The sequence below is a fragment of the Sus scrofa genome, chromosome 17 (genome assembly GCF_000003025.6).
Source record: "Sus scrofa isolate TJ Tabasco breed Duroc chromosome 17, Sscrofa11.1, whole genome shotgun sequence".
NCBI classification, from domain to species: Eukaryota; Metazoa; Chordata; class Mammalia; order Artiodactyla; family Suidae; genus Sus; species Sus scrofa.
The window spans coordinates 58020102-58043566 of NC_010459.5; the positions used below are offsets into that span (position 1 = coordinate 58020102).

Consider the following 23465-nt stretch of genomic DNA (forward strand, 5'->3'; position numbering starts at 1 on the left):
TCTCTCACTCTCTCTCACCCCCTCTCTTCCCATAGAATGAGCAGCAGCTGGCAAAGGCCGAGTCATCAGGAGCCAGACTGGGCGGCAAGGGGACACAGTGCCAACTTGCCAGCCAGGGAGGTGGGGTGGCCCACTGCTTGATGGAGACTCAGGGTCTTCCCCCCCTGCCCGGGTGACCTGGCCCAGGAATTCCCTGCCCCTAACTGGGAATTTACAGATTTGTGCGGGGGAGGCTCCAGGAAAGGAGGCTGGACACACGGACCGTCGGCCACTGCGCAGACCCTCTGCCTGGGGAAGGAACCAAGGTTGGGAGAAGCCCCAGTGGGGAAATGACGTCACCCCTGCAGGACGCCCCCCAACCGATGGGAGCCCTAACATGTGTCTCTGACATTCTTAAGGGCCTCAGAGCCCAGGTCTGTCTGAGGGCGTCTGTGTGTCTGTCTCCCATCCTTGCATACGTAAGTCCTTCTCTTTCAGGCTGTTTGTCTTCCTGGGTGTCGTGTGTGTGTGTGTGGTGTGTGTGTGTGTGTGTGTGTGTGTGTGTGTGTGTGTGTGTGTGCGTGCGTGTGTCTGGGGTCTAAATCTGTCCAGACTCTTATGAGTCCCTTCCGCTTTCCTTTTCAGGCGACAGGCAAAACAAATTCCCAGAGGGCAGTTACAAGCCTCCCAGACCAGACGCCAGACGCCTCTCCCAGTCCCCACCCCGCGGGCGAGGCTATTCCAGCCCGTGGTATCATTTCCTCTTGAACATCGTCCAGCAGCCCGAACTCCCTAACAATGGCCAAGGCCAAGGTTCTGTTCCCTGAGGAAAGCAGCAGCCGGGAGGCAGACACAGCGAGCGGCGGGAGGCAGGGGGTCCGGCTCTGCATTCGAGTCCAGATGCCGCCACTTCCTGCGTGTGGGACCCTGGGCGGTCCCCTGGGACCCCGGCCTTCGTTTCCCCCTCGTGAAGCCCGGGGCCATCACTGAATCGCCTCCCAGGATCACTGAGGGTCCACCGCGGAGGCAATGTGTACTAGCTCTCCCACCCCTAGCAGGTACACAGCAAGTGCCTAATAAACGGGGGCCATGGTGAGACTGGAAGCAGGTGTGAGGGACGCGAGGGCGTCTGTGCACAGTCGTTAAGGATCCAGAGTGGGTGGTGCTGAGCAGGTACATTCAATTTATAGGATAACAACTGGGAGGCAAGGAAAAGGCAGGCGAGATGGAGAAACAGGAAAACCCTCGGGAGAGACCCACACGGGCCACAAGGTCCTGGGGCAAGGCTTAGAGGGGGGCCGGCTGGGGTCCTCTCCCCTTGCGGCTCATTGGATGCAGATCCAGCCTACACTGGGATCAGGACAGAACCCACCTCCCACAAGGGGAGCCGGTGGGGGGTCTTCCCAGGTGGAGGCCGGGCATCTTAGGGGTCCCTCCTCAAAAGCAAAAGGGGTGCCTGCGTGTGCTCCCTCGTCTCCCAGCTTCCTCTGATGCACTGACGTCCCACCAGCCTCGTCTGCACCCCTCAGTCGGAGCAATTTTTAAGAAACCCCAATTGGATCCCTGACTCACGCTCAGATTAAAGCCGGATGGGGCCCGATCAACCTCATCTCTGCACCTGTCGTCTCCTTCTCATGCTCATCACACTCCAGCCACGCTGGCCTTTTTCCTGTTCCTACCCCAGGACCTTTGCATGTGCCATCTTGTCATGGGACGTTCCGTGTTCCCACCTCAGGGAGGCCTCCTGGTCACCCCATGCCAAAGGTACTCACTCTCACCGAGCTGCAAATGTCCCGATGGCCTGTCTAGGCCACAAGGGGCAACGTAGTGTAGAGTTAGGAGGCTGGACTCTCTGCGCTGCCCTATGACTCTGCGCCTGCTTCTTCATCCGTACCCTGGGGTCAAAGGAGAGGCCCCCTCACCGGCCTGCTTGAGGATTATAAAATACCTGGAGGGTGCCTGGCACAGGGGCGAGCAGCCTGGGAATTATTGCTGATTTCCCCTCAGCAGCAAGAAAGCTGCACGCGAAGGCCCTTGTTTGTCTTGTTCTCGCCGAATCCCTGGTGGCTAACACCGTGCTTGGCACAACAACATGCTGCCCTCAATCAGTATTTGAAGGAGGAAGGAATTCACCGCCAAGGTCCACTCGCTGCGATGCCCATCTCTCCCCAGAGGCCGGAGGATGGATGGGTGTGGATGACACGGGGGAGGTCTTTCACAAAACTAAATTTGCCACTACCATCCGACCCAGCAATTACACTCCCGGGCTCTTCGCCCAGAGAAATGAAAACTTATGTTCACACAAAAACCTGCGCGCAAACGTTCACAGCAGCTTTAAGTGTGACAGCCCCCAGCTGGAAGCGGCCCAGACGCTCTGCAGCAGGTGAGTGGTCAAGATCACCGGGGCACCCCCGCGGCCCGGAGCACGATGGAGAGGAAGAGACACGGACACACACGCCACGACCTGCGTGGGTCTTCAGAGTTGGGCCAAGTGAAGCAAAGCCAACCTCAGAAGGTCACAGACGGTATGATGCCTTGCGTATAACAGCCTCAAAATGACAAAATTAGACGAACAGATTCCCGGCTGCCGGTGGCACGTCTGATAAAACGGCACAGAACCAAGCACACAGGCCGGCACACACCAATGCACGCACACTTACACACACACTCAAACAGGGGCAGGACGCCGGGGAGTGGGAATAAGGTCAGCAGACTGTACCGAACGGCAATTTCTGGCTGGGGTACCGGGGGAAGACGGGATGCTGCAAGGGCTCTCGCTGCCTTGTTTCTTACAACTGCAAGAGAATCTACAATCATCTCGACATAAAAAGTCAAGAAAGAGGAGTTCCCACTGTGGGGCAATGGGATTGGCGCCATCTCTGCAGCACCGGGACGTAGGTTCGATCCCGGCCTGGCACGGTGGGTTAAAGGATCTGGGCCCCGGCTGCAGCGTAGGTTACAACTGTGGCTCGGATCTGATCCCTGGCCTGGGAACTCCATATGCCAAGGGGTGGCCGAAAAAGAAAAAAAAAGTTTAAAAAGAAAAGTGAGGCGTTGAGGGGGGACGCTGTGTCCCTTGGGGCCCTACATGACCCTGGCAAGGGGCAATGCCAGCTGCTTCAAGCAACCCCCGGGGTACACACAGTCCAGGCCTGGTGCCGGGAAGGTGGCTTATGGGGGGTGGGGTGGCAAGAGCCGAGACAGAAGCCTGGTCCCCCTCTCCCAGCCTCCCTCCGTCTCCCGTTCACAGCACCTGCCATCTGGCTGCTGCAGCCAGCCAAATGAAACCATCTCTCGGCTGTCATCTTTCCACACGCAGGTCTGGCTCCCAGGTTTGAGGATTAAATCCTAAACATGCTATTTAAAATGTAGAAACGAAGAGAGATTTTAAGGAAACTCTAAGCGTTGTCCTCCCTGCGCCCCCCGCCCCGCCGCAGAGAGCCAAGCACCTCACCTCCCACTTCTTTCCCAAAGGCCCAGAGAGCAGCTTGGGCTCCCTCATACCACTGTGTACCCCGTACACCCCGGGGTGCCCGATACAGCAGGTTAAAGGTCATGCCTCCCCAAGGTCAGCATCGCTCTTAAGTACGGATGTGTCAGCAATGATAAAGCGACTGCAAACTCTGCAGCCAGGCACCACCTTGGGCTCAGAAGAGTCAGGAGCTGCAGGGATCTTTGAACCACATGGGCGTCCTGGAAGCCACCTGTGTGTCCTTTCATACACTGCTCACCTGTCTTCTCGGGACGCCGTAATGAGTGCTGGTCCCTCTGCATCTGGGGGTCCCGGCCAGCCCTGTGCTAGCCAGGAGAAGCAATGTCTGTCCCCCAGGGCTCCGGTCCACTGGGGAGGACCCAACGCTGAGCCAGAAAGATGCAAATGAGCACCACTAGTCCTGGGTGGTAGGACAAGAACACAAGAGGGGGGAAGGGCGGAGTGGCCTGGGGCAGGGCTCCTGGGATGGGGAGTCAGGGACTATCTCTGAGGGGGCAGCCTTCAAGCCGAGACCTGAGAGAGGAGGAAAGCAGGGGGGAGAACAGGTGCAACTGCCCTGAGGCAGGATGTGTGTCACAGACGAGGACAGGAAGGGAGACCCAGGCCTCTGGGACAAGGAGCACGGGTATGAAGCGGAGTCAGCTGCTCTGGGGCCTGGCAAACGTGCCCAGACTCCCTTGGGGGTGCCTGCCTGTGCATGTGAGCGCAGGCAGCAGAGAAAGGCTGCGTGGGAAAACGATTCGCTTTCCAAACAAGGCCACACGCAAGGACGGCTGTGCAAACTCCTTCAATGCTGCCGGCCCCTACGTCCAAGGCTCACTTGGCATCTCCCGGGGGTGGGCACAGGGGCCTGCAGGATCTGGTACGTTCACAGTCACCCTGCTGTGGACTAACCCGTCTGGCTCAGGGCTGCATTTCTTCAGTGGAGGAGCCACTCCTGTTGCGGTTACACTTGGGTTGCAGATGTAAAAGCCAAGGCCAGAGTCAGATATTTAAACTAATTATGGGGAAGGGGAGAGGCGGGGGGGGGCAGATACCCGGGACCCTGGAAGTGACTTGGGTTGGGAATGAGGCTGGGACAAAAACCAGCCTATGAGACCCTGGATCTTGGGGTTGGGGGGGGGAGAGCAGCCTGGAAACCCCAACATGGTCAGAGACAAAAAGCGTGGACCAGAGAGGGGCAGAGAATTGCTCGAGGTCACAGAGCTAGCTCGGCAGAGCTGGGGAGCCGGCGCCAGGCCCGGTGGATAGAGGCCGCCACACTGGCCCACCCGGCCAGGGTTGGCACCATGTGCCACCCTGGAGAACAAGGGCCATGACCCGGCCTGTCTTTTCCAGGGAGCGGGGAGCCTGGCTCCAGGTCCCAGAAAGCCCCAGGAAGCCTGGCCGGATGAGTAAACGGTGGACATGACTCCTGCCCCAGTCACCCCCACGGGGAGAGATCTGCCCGGTGGCTTGGCCAGGGCAGCACTAAAAGCATCAAGTGCAGCTTATCACTCAAGGCTCCCAACCGGCCACCGTGGGGAGTCCTGTCGTCACCTAAGCTGACCGCGAAGAGACTGCCAGCCTGACTACACTGGCCGCCACCTCAGGGGCAGGCCCTTAGGGTCCAGGCCATGGCTCTTCCTGGGGACGATCTGTCCGCTGGGGACATCTGGCGGTGCCTGCAGACACTGTGTTTGTTCCCACTGGAAGGGATACTGTTAGTACCCAGCGGGTGAAGGGGCCAGGGTGCTACCAGGCACAGGACGGCCCCGCCAGGAAGGGCTTATCCTGCTCAAATGCACGGAGGTCGAGAAGCTCCGGATTAAATGCGACAGGAGGTAACATCTAGAGCGCAGTGCCTGCTGTGCAAGCACGAGTCAGGCAACGAGAGCCATCCTAGGCCTCCACACAGAGACGGCGGCAAGGACTCAGGATGCGCGGCTGCTTTAAGGAGGGACAACGATCCAGTCTCTACCAACGTGATCTGAAAGCAGACACATCAGGGCAAGGCCCGTGTTGCCTTCCCGCCTGGACTGTGAACCGCGAATGGCCTGGTAGAGCTGCTGCAGCTCCCTGGTCTCAGAAGCATCGCCTGCACCAGGCACACAGCAGGTGCTTCATACATGCCTGCGAAATGCGTAAAGGAACAAGAGGAAGGGGGCGCAGAGGCTGCCTGCACAAAAGCAGTGTTTACAGGCCCCTCTCTGGAGGAAGGAGAAGGAGCCGATGGATGGGTGGGGGCCCCGATCAGTGAAAAAGGGGATTTCTGGACAGGGCATCCGAGAAAACCAGGATCTGTGACAACTTCTTGTTTCTGGGTTTTATGCAATCAGCAGTCAGCCTCTGAGAGCCCTTTTACCCAAACTCAGAGAGACCACAAGCTTAGGCGCCTCAGTCTTCATCCAGTCTTTTGTTTGTTTTCTTTCTTTCTTTTCTGCTTTTTAGGGCTGCACCTGCGGCATATGGAAGTTCCCAGGCTAGGGGGTGACTCTGAGCTGCAGCTGCCAGCCTCCGCCACAGCCAGTGAAAGGCCAGATCCCAGCCACGTCTGTGACCTACACCACAGCTCATGGCAACGCCAGTTCCTTCACCCACTGAGCAAGGCCAGGGATCAAACCTGCCCCCTCATGGATACCAGTTGGGTTTGATATCGCTGAGCCATGATGGGAACTCCTCTTCATCCAGTCTTTATGGAGCACTTTGACATCCTGGGTGTCCTGGGTGCCTGGGGAGTAGGTTCCAGATGTGAGGCGGGGCCCTCTGATGGGCTGGGGACTCCCCATGGCCACCTCTATGCCAGTTCTCTGGGCCTTGGAGCCCCCACTCATCCACCCCGGGTTCTACCGACAAGGGTGAAGCTGTGTCCAGGCCCACAGCAAAGTGTGCTGTGATCGACTAGTGATGTCTGCCCCCGGAGCCGGCAGGACAGACAAGAGATGCGTGTGTTTCTGACTTCCAGTGGTTAAAACAAATTCAGCCTCACTGGGACCCACCACGCCCTGCAAACCAGCTGCCCACCTGAGACCCAGCACAGGCCCCCTTCCTGCCAGGGCAACATTTGATCCTGCAATTTACAGGCGAACTCAAGGGACAGGCTACCTGGGTTTTTTCTTCCGAAGACCCTAAGGCACCTGCACGAGGGCAGCCCCAGCAATGAGAAGGGAAGCGGTCCGCCCAGACCGTTCCCCTTTCAGAACAAAATTTGTGTTCTGAGACAACTCTAGGCTCACATACTGCAGAGGGCGCTCTGGACACCCCTTGCCCAGGTGCCACCAGCAGTAGCAGCTGGCGGACCTGCACCATCCGTGGCTCTCCCAGGTGAATCGGAAACTTCGATTCAGTCCACCCTCGCTTTGCAGACATGGGGACTGAAACACCATCTCTCCCCACTCCGGGTGCCACGGCCAACAGACCCCCGCCCCCTCCCCCTCGCCTCTCCCCGAGATTCTCTGCCCCCATAGTCCCACCACTGGCCGGGGCTCACCCCTCAGGCACCAGCACGCATGTCATCCCCAGAGGTTTTCTTGACGCTGGTCCAGCACCACCACAGGCCCGGTCACCGGGCCCCTGTTTCATCTCCTCCCTGGCATCACCAGTATCCGAAACTACTTCCACTCCCGACCAGAGCCTGAGCTCCGTGAGGCTGGGACTGATGCTTTCAGCCACCGCCGTCCGCCTCCAGCCCCCTCGGTGGCACCTGGTAGGAGCTCAAACTCAACCATCCAACAGATGAACACAAAACAGCCACTCCCCCAACGCTGGGCCACCCTCTCTCCTGCCACCTGCTGTGGGCACGCAGACACCTGGAGGGACTGAGGTGGGGGTTACAGTACAGCGAAGGCTGTGGTTGGGATTCTGAACAACCTGGGTGCTTTCTGGACTCAGAAAGCCCAGTTCTGCCACCAAGTCGCCACGTGACCTTGGGCAAGCTGTTTCTGAGCCTCAGGGTTCTCCTCCAGAAAACCAGGAGCAGACACCCAAGCTCCCCTGCAAACCTAAGCATGAACTTCCCCCAACAGAGGCCCAGGTTCTGGGTCTTCCTGGAGCATTAGAGGAGCCAGCTGCCTGCTCATGAGGGTTCCCCAGGATCAGCCTCCAACTGCCCCTCCTGACGAAGAGGTGCCAACAGGGATGGGGACACAGGGCTGCACAGCCGACAGCCCACACTGAGAGGTGGGGCGCGGCGGCGGCTCTGACTGGGGCTGGGACCCCCCGATCCTCCATTAAAAAAATCCCTGCAAAGCACCCACTGCGTTCCGGTTGTCAGCAGACACCAACTTCTCCTGGAGGAAGAAAAGTTTAATTGATGAGCTATAAATATTTCTGCTAAAAGCTGCTGGGGAGCTGGGCTTTCTAGATGAGCGGGCCCCCCTGAAAAGGAAGGCGGCCACCAGATTTGTTTCGAATTATGAAAATAGATGCTATCTCTCCGCCACATCTGTTTTGCCTGACAAATAAGCAGCAATTCGCCTCCTGAATAAGGCAGCACACCCAGGCCGTCTTGAAACTGCAGCTTTCCCGACTCTTCAGAGAAAGGGAAAAGAAAAAAGGCCAGGCCTCCCAGATTGGAGACTTAGACATGAGACTTTTTTCAATCTTGTCTCTCAAGCTGCAGGCTCTTGGGGCGTCAGTGCCACATACATCCTTAAACTCGGCTTTCAAAGCTCCCGTCGCCCCTGTGTGAACCGAAGCTGCTTGTATTAGAGGGCACAAGGATCCCTGCTGCTCTTTAAAAAGAAAAAGAAGGCCAGGAGACATACGATCAAGCGCAGTAATGCAAAAAAAAAAAAAAAAAAAAAAAAAGTCCCCCCCAAACTCAAGCCAAGCGTGCATTTTTGATGTGCTGGAAAAGGCCAGTTTTTGGAGGGAACATTCATACTGGTGGCATTCGTTTTTTTATGCCACGCTGGCATGGTGACTGGGTTAATATCATCATTTTCCTTTAATTACTCCAAGACAGACCCAATTACAGCGCAGACACGTCTGCCAGCCTGAGGAGCCGATAGTTAATAGCCCATCCTTCTTAAGGACCAATCTGCTTGGGAGCTTCGGGGAGGGAGTGGGGCCAGGAGCGTGTCTGCCCGCCGTGCAAACTTGGTGATGCTGTTCCGGTCGCTCTCTTTGATTTTTCAAAAAGGCCCTTGACCCCTCAGCGGTTTGGGCCTTTTCTCCTTCAGGACGGATGTTCCAGAACAGCGCAGGAAGCCCTCAATGCCTATTTAACTCAAAGTATTACAACATGGGCACCAAATCAGCCCGTGCGGACTTTCAGGCTAAGATGATTGGCGAGGACCAGGCTGGGGACCCACTGTTCAGCTGCCCACACACAGCCAGCGCCGGGCACAAGGGGGCGGCGGTGTCACCGGCCACTGCTGCCTACGGGTTCTGTTTGTTTGGGGGGAGAAATAAAAGGATCAGGTGAAGAAGCCCGGAGTGTTTTGAACACGTTCTCTCCCACCTCCTGCAGATGAAATGTCCAATCGCCCCACCCTGCAAGGAGGTGGACTGATAACGCTGGACTGGCTGCGTCTGGCAGAAACGAGATGCAGTTTAGGGAGGGACCCCAAGAGGCATCCGGTGAGCCTCCCCACCTTCTGTGCCCACCCCCCCGTAAACCGCCAGAGCAGATTGATGACCGCTGGGCAGAGGGTAGAAATTCACAGGCTGCAAAGCCAGGTCAACAACGACGACAATAGTTTTCACGAGGGGTGGGGAGCTGTGAGGTTTGGCCGGGGGTGGTGGCAGGGCAGCAGGGCAGCCGTGTCTCATCCTGCAGCCCGCCCTGGTGCTGCTTCCTTCCCCGTCTTATCGTACAGCTGGACTGCGGCTCAGCTCAGTTTCTTAACCCCAGGGCCTGCGGTCACCTCAAGGGGAGGGGAGTCTGAGAAGAGCCCCCCCCCCACACGGCAGGGTCGGGAAAGTGCCCAAAGCCCCTGCTTTCCCGCTGCTGGCAGGACAATGCCTATTTGCAGGTTCGGGTCCTGCAGGGACGGCCATGGGTGTCTGGGGGCCAGAGACCCTCCAAGCCCATAGCCTTGCCCCCTTTCACAGAGGCAACAATCACCTAGTTGCTATGGCAACGAGGTTAATGAATGCATCTCTTTCGAATAACTCAGACCTCGGACCCCATTCCAGTTGCCCTGCTATTTCCATCCTTCAAAAGCCAACCTCTGGTGTTTTGTTTTATGAGTCTAGGTGTACCATCAAAAACAAAAAGAAAAAGCAAAAAAAAAAAAAAAAGAATGGGAAAGAGTGATAAGAGGTGGGTAGGGGAAGTTGTGGGGCGAGGAGGGGCGGGGTCTCTGCCCATCCTTCAGAGCGGAGAAAACCTGGATGTCACTTTCTCTCTTTTTTTCGTGATGGGATAAAATTAGCACCGTCAAGTCAACGTGTTATAAACACAAAGACGCTGCCAGAAGGCGAAGTGCCTTAATTTAAGGGAGGGAAGATGGCTGAAGAAGGTTCTGGGGAGGGGGAGGGCGGTCAGATGGCGGTGGGGGGGTGGCGTCGGCAAGCCTTCCCACTCAGTGTCCCATCACCAGAGGGAAAAGCCATTTCCCCGCGAATGTACATCTGCAGGGCGTCTAGACAGACATAAAGAGGACAATTAAAGAAAGAAAAAAGCTGCAAGCCACAGTCACCCCTCACTCCTCGCCAGGGCACCCGGCTGCAACTCGCTCACTGCCCAAACAGGCAAAAAATTATAAAAACAAGAAAAGCCAGTGTGGGCGAGGGGGAGGCCGGGGGAGTCTGGACCGAAAACAGTTTATGAGCAAGTGTTTTGAAATTCTGCTTTAAATAAGCCGGTAAATGAATTCAACCTTGTCAGATCTCTCTCCCTCACGCAGACCAAATATCCCGCTGGCGTGCTGTCTAGACACAGATAACAAAGGACTTTTTACAGCGCCCAGAGACGCGCTGACAAAGTAGCCATTTAAAGATGCAGTATTGCCTTCTCCGTCTAAAACGATTTGTCAGATGGACTTCAATGAAAATGCTAAGTTAACGGTCTGGTTTGGGGTCTGCCAGTGGATGGGGCGGGAAGGGGGGGGTGTCGGGCAGCCCCGGAGAAATAGAAAACGCATCATCTCTGACTGGGCCGCCCTCCAGGTTGCTTGGAAAATTGGACTGTACGGGGCCGCCCGGCAAATAATCCTCGCTCTTGTTCCGAGGAGCCGGCTGCGGACACCCAGTCGGGGCAGGTTCTGTGCGGCGGCGCCGTGCATTGAAAGGGGTGGCAGAAAGGGTTAAACTTCAGTGCAGGGGGCGGTGGGAGGAGGATCTGTCTCCACCTGCCTCTGGGGGTGCTGAGCATAGGCGGGGGTGGGGGCAGGAATGTGGTGTCACCCCCAACTCTGCATTTGGCAGGAGTGGCTGTTGCCCTGTTGGTTGCCCTCATTGCAGAGTCGCCCCCAAATGTCCTCCTTCCCAGGCAAGGGCGGTGTCGGGGGCGGGCCGGCCTCAGGGGTGTACCCCAATACCCCCATACCGGGGGATGCGCCTCTCCTCCCCCAGGCTGGGTCAGACAGGGGTCCAGCCTCGGGTCCCCAGCCCAGGGCGCCCAGACACAGTGGGTCCCCGACAGGGCGTCTCAGGTCTGTTCCACACAGTGGGCTCCCAACAGGGGGTTCTTGGGTTTCTTCCATTCAGATCTGCTAACCTCCCTAGGATGGCCTGGTGCCCAGGGGTGCCCACTCTTCCCATCAACCCCACCTGCCTTCTGTCAGGGTGCTGCCCCTACGGCTACCCGCTCTGCATGGCCACCCCTTGTCGGGGGCAGTGTGTGTTCCTGCCCTTCCCCCACCCCACCCCCGCCTAAAAGTGTGGAATCCAGACCCTGGAGCCAGAAAGACACTGATGCGACCCCAGCCCACCACTTCCAGGCTATGTGGCCCCAAGGCATGTGCCCCTGTGAGTCTGTTTCCCCAACTGTGAACCAGGGTCCTGGCCACCTGCCCTGAAGCGCTGTGGTGAGGATTAAACGCCCCCTGGCCAGCCCAGCACCCTGCAGGCCCCTCACCCCTGGGCCCAAGCCTCAAAGCTGCCGTCACCCCAAAGCAGGTACCAGCCTCACTCACACGGAAGGAAAAGGACGTGAGAACAGACACGCGTGGAGGCTGGACACGCACAGTCCATAAATACAACCCTGCCAGGATCAGGAGTCCCACGGATAAAAGCTGTCTACACCCGTCCACGGGGCGGTGGGCATGCCGATGACATAACGCTCAGAGGCCTCCCGCTGGTCTTCACTGGGACCCCAAGCCACTCAAATAAAAGGGGGGCTCCCTATGGGCTATGTCAAGAGGACTAACGACTCAAATGCTCCCTCCTTCTGTTTCCAGTTTCCAGACTCATTTGTAACAAGTGCTTTTAAGTGGCTGCTTCTAATCTCTGCTCCTCCCACAGCAAACAGCCCACGGGCTCCGCCGTCTGTGGGCAGAACCTCTGGTTTCACCCAGACACACGGATGTGGAGGTTCTGGAAGTCATCCACGCTGCAGGGGACAAGACACCGGGATTTAGAACCGAGTTCTCTTTGGGCAAGGGGTCTGGCGGGAGTCAAGAGGCTCTGGGAGGGTGGGGAGGCCAGCTGGGTGGGCACTGCCCCTAACAGCTGGACCCCAAGGCCAAGGCCCAAGGGGAGGCGGCTTGCCCAGGGGACCCAGCCAGGACTAGGAAGAACCCAGGTGCTTCCTGCACTTGTCCTTTCCTCCTTCGCACACCTGCCGCCATCTGGTAACCACAGCAGACATTACTAATCAATGACTGCACTTTCCCTGAGCCCAGCTCCGGCCTCAGGGAGCTTCCGGTCCCCAGGGTCCCAGGAGGTCTCTGCCCATCGAGCAAATGAAACGTTTTCTGCCAACTCTTCCCCATCGTGGTGGGGAGCCTCTGATCTGGGAGGCAATGACAAAATACTGGGAGGAACTGGACGTCCTGCAGAACAAGATGCAGGGCAGGTGGCAGAATGACTGATGGCCCCGGGGCCCGCCACACAGGTCCAGACACGCACCCTGTTCCCGCACCTTCCCACACACCAAGCTCCTCCTCTGCCTGCCTCTCTCCATCCTGTTCGGCTCTCCCAGCCTCACTGCAAACCCACAGGGCCACCCAGACGACGAGCGGCTCTCTCCTCTTCTGGAGGAAGTGCCCGGGCACAAAACCCAAGCTCCCCCCATTGGGGCTCAGGGACGACCTCTGACCCTGACCCCCTGTGTCTCTCTGTCTTGCCCTGTGAGACCCTGAGGTCAGGTCGGGCGGTCCAGGTCCTTCTATAACTCGTCTTCACCCTAACCTCGACCCCACTCTCCCCTTCCCCCTGGACCGACGCAGGCCTGCCCCTCCCCCAAAACCCACTCTCCTCTCCGTAGCTGGAGGCGGGTGTCCACCGTTACCCCTCTCCTGCTCTAAACCCCTGCAGGGCTCCCCAGTACCCCAGCTCCAAACTCTTCTAAAACCCGATGGGATCAGACCCCATCCTCTCAGCCCCAGTGGTCCCCTCCTCAGCCAACAGCTCCAGCCACCCTGCCTGGGGGCTCTGAAGGTCCAAAGGTCCCCGTATACCTTCTCCGACCTCAGCGGCAAACCTGCACCCTGAGATGAAAGCCTGCTTCTCCTTCCCGAGGCTGCGCCAACAGGCCCCACAGCCGAGGGAGTGCGTGATGAGCCTCAGCAAGCCACTCGGATTCTGGGGGCTTCTCCCACCACAGCGGAGCTGGGAGGGGCCTTCCGGGGGGGAACAGGCCATTCAGAACCGGTAAGCGACGGGCTCTATCACAGAGCCATGATTCCTGGGCAGAGCCGAGCCCCGCTGGCCTGACCCCATCCTGGCATGTCCCCCCACCTCCCAGCGCCACCCTCCGTGGGCTCTGCATTCAGCGGGGGAGGGGGCTCCACCCCCAGACTGGACAACGTCCCAACCACCGACTCAAGAAGGGCACATGCTGCCAGGCAGGGAACATGGACCATCTCATGAAATCCCTGGGAGGAACCACTGCACGTGCCCACTTTACAGATGAGGCCACGAGGCTCTAAAAGGTTACAGATCTTGCCAGTCAAGAACCAGGTACCAGAGCTTCAAACCGGAGTCTGTGTGGCCAGTGCCAGCTCCCCCGAGCTTCCTGTCACCCATGGCCACAGGACAAAGTGGCTTCGAGGTCACATCTCAGGATGTTTTGGGCTGCCTCACCTGGACGAGGCACCCAGACGTCGTGAGCAGGTGCGGGCTGGAGACGTGGCACGGCTGCAGCTCTTCCCACGGGTTCCTTGGGCCCGGGTGCCGCCTCTGCCCTTGGGTTCTGGCTGGCAGCCTGGCCCCAGACCTCCTGGCACGGGCTGCGTGGGTCGATTCAGACGGCGTCCACTAGGCAGCTCCGGGCACACAGGCCCAAGCGGGTGCAGCTCTGATGGGCTTCACAGCGCGTCTCTGCGGGCAGCTGCGTCCAGCATTAGAAATTGGTGCGTGTTCTGCCGGGAGGCTGGTCCCTGGCCGAGCAGGGGAGACAACGGGCTGTCTCCTTTGAAGCGGGTGTCGCTTCATCCACCCCCACCCCTTTCTTCTTTGGGGGAAGATTTCTTCCTGCCTCGGCCCAAATCCCACTCTCTGGGGCCCCTCCCCAACCCCTGACCCTCCAGAACAAAAGGGAGCATGAGTGTCTAGATGGCTCGTCTGAACGTGAGAGAAGGGGGCATTGTGGAGGCCTGGCCTCCCGGCTGGAGAGGTCAGGGTGCGGGGGAGCGGGGGCGGGAGGGGCATGGCCAAGGCTGACACCTCTGGGGTCCCAGGCCCTGCCTGTCCCTCCTCCTGGGACGGAGCTGTGGCGGGGCCCAGCCTGGAGGATCCAGCTTGGGTGGCTGCCAAGGCTGGGCATGCCATCGCCAAATGAAATGCAGAGAATCCCTCAGCCCGTCACGAAAACGTTAATGCACCCAAGGAACCAATTTGCGGGAGAGCCCCGGACCTGTGCCCGAGTCCGGGCGCATCCGTAATAACTGCTGTTCATCACGAGATCAGTTAGAAGCTTCAGGTGTGTTCTGGCTGAGGTGGCCAGGATGGACAGTCCCCAGCAGGGACGCTGGGGGCTTCCTGCGTCTGGAAGGCCTTGCTCCCAGGAGGGGAGGGGCCGTGTTCCTGGACACCTGGCCGGAGGATACAGGCTGTGTGCCTCCAGGCGCCCACTCACCCTCTCTGGGCTCTCTGGGTCTTTGGGACACCTTGTCCATAAAAACAGGCTCAGATCAGATCTGCGTTTTTTTTTTTCATGCTAAGTTTTACCAGCAAAGATCTCGGATTTAACAAAAGTCTGACGCAGGAGCTCGATGTATGAAATGGATACAGGAGCAGCGCTGATGGGAGCCCGGGAGATGAGAGGTTGCGTGGCCCTGTGGCGGCTGAGGTCCAGCAGGTGCCCTCTACGTGCTGGGCACCGGCCCTGCCTCTCCAACGGGCATTGGTCCATCTGAGAGAAGTGAAGGGACAGGCTGCTGTCGGGGCAGCCGGGATGAGCGGGACACCCCCAGGTGAGCCTCAGGCCCCCGTCCCAGGGAGGGGACAGAGATGTGTCCCTCTCCCTCTCCCCAAAATTGCCGGTGGGAAGGGCAGCACCCACCTCTGCAAGCCCTGGATCAGCCTTCTAGGCAGAGGCCTGGAAACAGGCCTGCAAATAAACTAATCCCCACGTGATGGGCTTGCAGGCATTTAGACTTTTGTCTTGGTCGTTTATCAAATTCTTGGAATTTTTCTTAAATAAGGAGCACATATCACTTCTCACGATCAGAAAAGCCAGGCAATTTTCACCGTGAAATTACCGTTATCTCTTCAGGGCTGTTATACATGTGGCTACGGGCGTTCCGAGGCAGAAGAAGCCAGGAGAAACGGGTACAGAGGTTACTCCTGCGTCTGTCCTAGGAAAAGCTCCGAGAGAAGACAAAGCCTTCAAGGCCAGCCCTGGACCCCCAGGACCTGGGGGCGGCCCTGGACATCAGTGCTGGTACCCCAGCTGGTTAGAACCTGGGACTCCAGGGTTCTCGAACCCGAATCTCCTGAAAGAAGACTGATAAAAATGCCAGTTCCTGGCCTACCCTGGGTTTCTGGACCAGCACCCGAGGGAAAAGTTGAGAATTTTCTGTTTCAGTTCCATATCCAAGTTAAGAATCAATGCCCGGGATCAAATGGGATCCAGTGCTACCACGGGGACCCCCGGTTGACAAAGCTGATGGAAAAGCAGAGGAAACTGAGAAAGATGCTCCCAGCCCCGGTCCTTGCCTGTAGGACCTCAGAAACACATTCACCAGTTTTCTTATTTCCTATTGGCCACCCTCAAGTGTGTCTGCCTTTCTCGGCAACCCTATCCCCAAAGAAATCCCCTTTTGTTGTGGAAAATGAAGTAAGTCGGAGTGGAGACGGGCAGAGGCTGCAGGGCACCTGGGCCCAGGTCCCCGCCTCCTGCTCTAGGTTTCATCTGTGACACACATACACAGCACGGGGGCTCCCTCTCCTCATCTGTGCCCACAGCCTCAGCTCCGATGCCACTCCCACTGCCTGGCCTGGGACAACTGAGCCTCCACTTTCTCCACTGGGGAATGGGGTGAACAGAGCCCACAGCAGGGATCAGATGACAGAGTGCCTGGACCTGTCATCTCCCGGGGAACCTCGCCCGGGGCAGAACTCCTACTCATGCCTCAAGGCCCTGGCTCACTTTTCCCACTGGAGCCAAGGGCTTCCCCGCCACTCTGCCCTCCCTTCCACAGGCAGCGTTGGGGCTGGTGTGGCCCCCTCCCCCTCAATACCGGCCAGGTCTTAACCAAGAAGAGGCTGCATTTGAGGAGCATCTATGAGGCGCCCATCACTTGGCTAAGCAGGTCTTACGTTCTGTCACGACAGCCCCACAAAGGGGAGGACCCGCGCCATTCCCATGTCGCAGGTGAGGAAAGAGGGTGGCGTGCAGAAGCAGCCCCAAGGACCCACTCCTAGGCTGTGGGGGTCGGGCCCAGGCCTTCTGCTCCCTGGTGCCACTCGCTCCCTGCTCGCTGGGCCTGGCCTTACCAAGGACTCCAGGCTGTGGCCCTCCAGGGCAGGCCACGGGCCACCCCAGAATCACAGGGGCTGAGTGGCAGGCCACGGGCCACCCCAGAATCACAGGGGCTGGGTGGATAACCCCAGGGCAGCCAGGGGAGAGGGCCCAGCCCGCCCCCCCACTGCCCCTGCAGAGAAGCCGATCTCCCAGCTGTGGGATGGGCACAGCCACTCCCCTGGCCAGGAAGAAATTCTCGAGGACCAAGGCCACCCCATGGGGAGGCTGGCACCACGGGCTTGGCACCCAAGACGGGGTGGCCTGCGGAAGCTGGAGCCTGGGGTCCTTCTGCCCACTCCCCCCTCCCTGGACACTCTGCAGGGTGCAGAGAGGAAAGCCAGGGCTCTGGGAACGCTGGGCTGCCATTGCTCCCAGGACCGAGGGGCAAGGGCCACAACTGACCCTCGGCCGAGCCCTTAGCCCACACAGATAAGTTAGTGGCCCCGGAGCCAGACTGCTGAGGTCTGAGTCCCGGTCCTGCGACTCACCAGCCATGAGCACTAACTAAGGCCAGCGCCCTCTCGGGCTCAGTGAGTCTGCATCTGTGTAAGGGGTCCTGCCAGGGGCGCTGGGAGAACCCCCATCACAGGGAGGGTCCTAGGGCACGATCTTAGGGACACAGCAGGGCTGCCTAAGTGCTGTGACTCTCAGGGCCCGTCTCCTGGCTTTCACACCTGGTTCGCTGTTGACTTAGTCTCTGCTGTGGGCTGAGGTCTCGGGGGAAGTGGTCAAACCAAAAATCCACCCAGAATCAACCAGGCGGAATCAGAGCACAAAGAGCCGGCGCAAAGGCCAGACAGGCCCCGAAGCCGCAGAACCACGACGGCCACACTCACCTGTGAGCAGGCGGGGGCCTCCGCCCCTGCATTCCCGCCCAGGGGCCAGGACCTGCGTGTCTGCCACCGGCCGCACGGCCAGATCTTTCACATTCCAGCCAAGCTGCAATGCCTCTGTGGGCTGCAATAAAAATTCCTAGACAGGGAGTCAGGTAGGAGGCAGGCCCCGGATGAGGGATGAGCGAGCGGGCTGGGGAGCCGCGCTGTGAGCTCTTGGCTGCCCTACGAGTGAGGCTGGTGGGTGGCGAGCCCCTTTCTGCCCTTTCCTCTGGACTCAGGCCCAGGATCTGAGACCAGGGGGGAGGCGGTCTCGGAGACAGGGGCTCAGGAAGAAGCCCGGCTCCCCACCCCACCCCAGACCAGCCTCAGGGGGCGGGCCCCTCACCGCCCCCCTGAGAGGCTACATCTGGCCGCATTGGGGCAGTGGGGGAGTCTTCAAAGAGCGCCCCCCGCCATCTGTCACAAGCGAACTGTTTTGCAACTAGCAGAAATACGCACAGCTCTGCCAAACTCCAAGCCAGACAAGCAGCCGAATGTCCCCCCAAACTGGGCCAGGTCCCAGCAGTGACCAGGTGACAGTGGGAACAGCGTGGCCTGGGGTGTAGCGTCCGACAGAGGACATGTGCCCATCAGGAGCCCGGGCGCCCCTGTGAGGCCGGGGCTGGGGCCAGGACACCCCAGGCCCTCAGCTTCTCTTGCTTCGCATGGTGCTTCCTCTCCCCAGAGCCAAAAAGGTGCCTTCAGGAGGTGACATAATAAATCAGAGACCTATTCTGCAAAATATCAAATCATTCCAAGCACCGCAGGGCAATTAAATTAAGCAGATTCTTCCCATTACAAAGAAGGAACATAGAAATCTTGATTAAAACACACACAGAGATCCAGCTGACACATAGCTGTGCCGGGGCAGGTTGCCGACACTGCGGGCTCAGCGCCCTCCCTGCAAACAGCGGGGAGGCCGTGAGATCCAGGGGACAGTGGGTTGGCTCCTTCTACGGGCGCCATCCTGAGGGCAAAGCTGGAGCCTCACCTGCCGGGAGCTGCAGTCTGGGTCTGGGGGAAGGACGGGAGTCCCCCCCCACCGCCCCCCATCCATAAAGTTCATCCGGCCCATGAACTTTTCCCTGGGGACCCTGCCCGGGGCCTCACCTCCTGGCCTTGATCTCATTAGAATTGAGTTGACCCCGACCTTCAAACGGCCGGTGACCTTCGAGGGCAAAACGCAGAGTGTTTCCATTCTGCACGAGGCGCAGTGAGCCTGGAACTGCTGGCTAAAGACCCCTGAGGACTCTCCTTGGGATGCGCATCCTATAAACCACATCGCTTCGCCAGCCTTTCTGACGTCCGCTGTTTCCAAACCCTCCATCAAAAGAATTTAATTTCCTAGATATTTTTTTAAAAATCACTCTTCAACCTTGTCTTACTCAGCCTTGTTTTAAACAATACTCATGAAATCAGTGAGGCGCTCTGCCTGCTCCGTTCATCCTAACTCACATTCAACACACATTAACAGAAGAAGCTAACTATTAAACGCGAAACTCCTGTCCGAACACCATCCAACATTTTCTCCTAGGCTGCCAGTTTGCTCCGGGCTTGTTGATCTTCTTGAACTTCCAAGGTCACGTGGTAATGACCCACGGAGCATCAAGAGGTTCCAGGTCCAGCTCAGCCAATTATCATCGTGTGCCCTTGGGCAAGGAGGGCTGTCCGTCCACCGGGCCTCAGTCTGCCCATCTGGAAACCAAGGGTAGGAACGGGAGCTCCCTGCAAAGCTGATGCAGCACAGAGCCTGGCATCCAGTAAAGAGCTGTCATGAGCCATGTGTTGTCACCTATAGTCCCCAATGTCTTGCCAACATCCCCATTTTACAGATGAAAAACTGAGCTGTGGGGGCCACAAAGCTGGTAAATGATGGAGCCATGATTCTGAGCTGGCACTCTAACTCTGAAGCCACTCTGCGGTTATCCGCTTCCTCTTTCGAGAATGCTCGGGACCCGCAATCGCCAGCTGCACCCTCTATGATGAGGCCTGCCCCCACCCCCACGGCACACAGTTCCATCCCGAGGTCCAAACCGTCAGCCAGCAGGAACTCGGCTTCGGTGTTCTCTGCCTCTGACTAACCACCTCCCCCAGACATGATTCATACCTGTCTGGGGTCACCCGCAGCCTCATTCCCCGCGCAGGAATGCAGGCCAGGTGAGCCGGCAGGCGGGCTGGCATCAACAGCTGATGGGGCCAATGCCAGGTGTAGCCTGCTGAGTTGCCAAGGCCTCCGCCATCACCCTGAGTCCCCGCGCTGGGGCTGGACAGATGCCCACGTCCCGAGGACCCATTTATGGGCTCAGACTCAGATGATAAAACCTCTTCCCCTCGGAGTGCCTAGAATTTCACCCACAGACAGTCGCTCTTCTGGTGCACGGGGCCCTTTTATGGAACTTGGGCCCCGTTTGAAACTGCAGCCCTGCGGTACATCCACGCCATGCAATGCTGCTCAGAAAGAAAACAGAATCTCTCCCGAGACCACAACCCGGGTGTATCTCAAAGTCGGGAGGCCGAGGGGAAGAAGCCAGACAGAGAGAACGCAGACACGGCGTGATTCCGGGCATGCAACGTTCTGCCTCCAAGGTTTCCTCCCTTGGACTGGATCTGCAGTGACTGCCTCGGGGGGGGGGGCAGGTGTAGGCTGGGGGGCGGGGGACCTCTGGGGAAGGTCCTCCTCCTCGATCTGGACAGTTGTCACAGACACAGACACTTGCCAAAACCCATCATGGTGCACGATGACGTCTGTGCGCTTATACCTCAACGAGCACATCAGGGCAGGGGAAACGCAGGTTCCAAGAGGAAGTTTCACGACGGCAGAGAGGAGAAGGGACAGCTGCTGAGGTCTGACCAGGTCTTGGCAGTGTCGTCCTTCTCACAAGAGCCCTAGGGGTCGTTCAGCCCATTTTACAGAGGACAGAATGGAGGGGGGGCGGGGAGGGGAGATGGGCGGGGGCAGGGCTGTGAGCAGGGCTCATCGGGGCATCAGTGATGAGAAAATCTCGTGTCTGGAACATTCTGCCCTCGACTGCAAGCCCACCCATGTCCTTCTCTCGCCTCTGGGTGAGACATCCCCTCAAGAAGCCATCTGCACACCCCTCCCGCCCCCCAGTGAAGCAGAAAGCCACTTGCACGTAGCCAAGAACCCAGAAGGCAAAGGTAGGGACAGCTACACCGGAAGGCCAGGTTCAAGGCCCTGTCCGGCAGCCACGGGGAGCAGGAGAGGAAGCCAGGACACCAGGTACCCATCCTGATCCTGGTGAAACCCTGCGCCCCTAAGGTTCCCTGAACTAAAGACAAAACACACAGGCCCCCGCCCACCCCCACCGCAGCTGGCAGAGGCCTCAGGGGTCGCTCGGCTGTTCCAAGCACCTGCCTGGAACGACAGGACAGGCGCTGGTAGACGAGGCCGAGGCCCGGCTCACAGCCCCTGGGGTCCTGCTGCCCGACTCACGGAGACCTGTGCGAGTGTGAGCTGGACTGGCTCATGTGGAATCCCGCCTGCACGCTGGCCTTACCACAATGGCATTAGCAGCGGGGCTCCGACTGGTGACAGAAGGGCTTCAGGCTGAAAACTGGCCCACCATCCCTCCTTCCCCCAGCCTGAACCTCAATATATCCATCGGCAGGCACGGGGCTGGGGCCAGCCCAGCGCTGCTTAACCTCAGCTGCACCCCGCACTACCTGGGGAGATTTAAGAAGCTGGCTCCCTGTCTGTCTCCTCCCCAGTTATTGGCCTGGGGTGAGGCTGAGGGTCAGGGCTGCAGACCCCCGGTGGCTTCCACGCTCAGCAGCACAGACAAGGGCTGAGTTTAGAAGGAGGCTGGGGAGGCCCTGAGTCTTCATGCTCTCCCCTCCCCCCTTCCCCTAGATCTCCCCTCTCGGGGAGCCCAGGCCCTGGGCAGCACCCCACAGGGACCGTGACCCCTTCCCCCTTCAGCTGCAACCCGACACGGGACAGATTTCTGCTCTCTGGCCTGAGCCGCGGATCGGATCGCTGCTGGTGACCATTCCAAGCAGGGCGTGTGTGGAGGAGGGGACGAAGGAATGGGACGCAGGCCCAGCTGCAAAAGCCCGAAGGCGAGGGCAGAGAGGCCACGCCCCTACACGCGCGACAGGTGCTTCCAAAGCTGAAGGGATCTCAGGCAAAGCCTTTGGAGCCCGCAGCCCAAGTTCAAATCTGGCTCTGCTCCTGGCTGGTGATCTCTGTGCCTCAGCCCCGCCTCCTCCTGTGCCCAGGGGGTGGCCAGAGGGCCTGCGAGGTGCTCGTGAGCATCTGAAACTATACGCAGGCATAGCTGGGGTTTGGAGAGCCGCAACGCCACCACGGCAATCACCAAGAAGATGGTTAAAGGAGCTGGAATGTGGACTGCCCAGCCTCTCTTGTCTTGCTCTTCTTCCCGAACCTCAGCCCCACTCACCCGAGTCTATTCGAGAGTGTCCAGGGCCCATTCTCACTGGCGTGTAAAAGAATGCCTCAATGTGCATTCAGGGTAAAAACGGAGGCCTCTCCATCTGAGCTGGTGACCCTGATTTTTAGGAAAGACAAATGAAGTACAGTCGGGGGGCAGGGGGCTGAGAGGCACATGAGCAAGGGTCTTTCTCCAGGTCTCAGCATGAACGAGGACTGGGACGGACCCAGGCCTGACGGCTGAAGGTGGGCCCAGGTCACTCCAAGGTGGGAGCAGCACAGCCTTAGACATAGCAGGACCGTCCCAACTTGTCAGGCAGCCCCAAGGCCTCCACGGGACATGATGAGCAGACGCGGAGTCTTGGTGGCTGCATGCTAAGACAATTCCTCCCCTGCCAGGAGTTCTGCAGTGCTTGCTGCTCTCCCAGGCTGGGATCGACTAGCAATGTCTGTCACAGGCAGCAAGGGAGGGGAGGCTGGGTCGAATGCCATGCGCTCATTCCTGGTCCACACCTAACTCGAGCTACCAGAGCTGGGGATCCACAAATACCCAAGCCAGGACCTCGCTCAGAGGACAGCATACAGCAGGCAAGTCGTGCAACAGGGCATCAACCAGAGAAGGAGGCTTCAGGGAGAAATGGCCACAGGCAGACATACTCCTCAACGAAACAGAAGCAACCTCTGGAGGATGCACGTGCAGGCAGGGCTGGATTTATGTGGACAGCTAGAAGCTGGACTCACCATTACAGCTCTGGTCCGTGGAGCAGGTAACTCTAGTGACCCTTTAGATGGGAGGATGGTGACAATTTATTTAGGGCCAAAGCAGCGAATAAAATGAGACAAAATTAGCAGCTCCACGAGTAAGCCCACACACGCCACTATTTAATGCAACAACCTGACAACGGCAAACATCTAATCACTGTCACCAGCAGAGAAGTGAGTGGCCCCTGACCCGGAAGCCAGGTACTGAGACTGTCCCAGGGTGGATCCCGTCCCTTTAGAAAGGCAACACTGTCTGCATTTGTGGCTTCTGGCTTGAAACTCTGCCCCAGGTCTGATGGGGTGTTCCCTTCCGGCAGTCTGCTCAGAGATCGGGCTCCATCGACACGGAAGCGAAAACCCGAGATAGGAGTGCATTTAGTTGTGAGCTCTCAGGACGAGCACCAGCAGCAAACCAAGAGGTGTTCAAAGGGCTGGCGGGCATTATTTAACGGTGATAGTCACCCGTGTCACTGACACCCCTTCCATCATCTCAGGACCCCTACCTCCATCTCCCATACCATAGACAGATGAGAAAAAAACCCCGTCCGCTGTGGCCGTGACCCCCACCGGCTGCTCGGCTCGGCCCCTGTGAATCACTCCTGGCTCACCGAGACGACGGCGTGATAACGGGCGGCACAGACACCCGTAGATGAATCATGCCCTGCCTTCCCCAAGACCAAACCTTCGGCTTTCACAGACACCAATTACAAAGTAGAAAGAAAAGAACAAAGACATTACTCAGGGTGTTTGCGCAGCGTTGATTCATGGGTTTACAGAATTATTACCGACTAAATTGTTCTCAGGAAAGCGATGAGACCTGGGACCAGCTGGTCGGCACCTCGGCCTGCCCACTTGGGAATGTGGAAAATGGGGCGGGGGCAGACGCCA

At 58.5% G+C, this 23465-nt stretch overlaps 1 protein-coding gene across 3 annotated transcripts in view; it reads right to left on the minus strand.

Annotated features, from left to right (window-relative positions):
* Positions 1-23465, minus strand: part of PMEPA1 (prostate transmembrane protein, androgen induced 1) — a 55043-nt gene that overhangs the window by 20815 nt on the left and 10763 nt on the right. The window contains exon 1 of one of the 3 annotated variants that reach the window (XM_013985486.2): positions 3233-3389. Coding sequence (XP_013840940.1) covers positions 3233-3284 — 52 coding nt within the window. The 5' untranslated portion in view covers positions 3285-3389. 3 annotated transcript variants of the gene reach the window in all.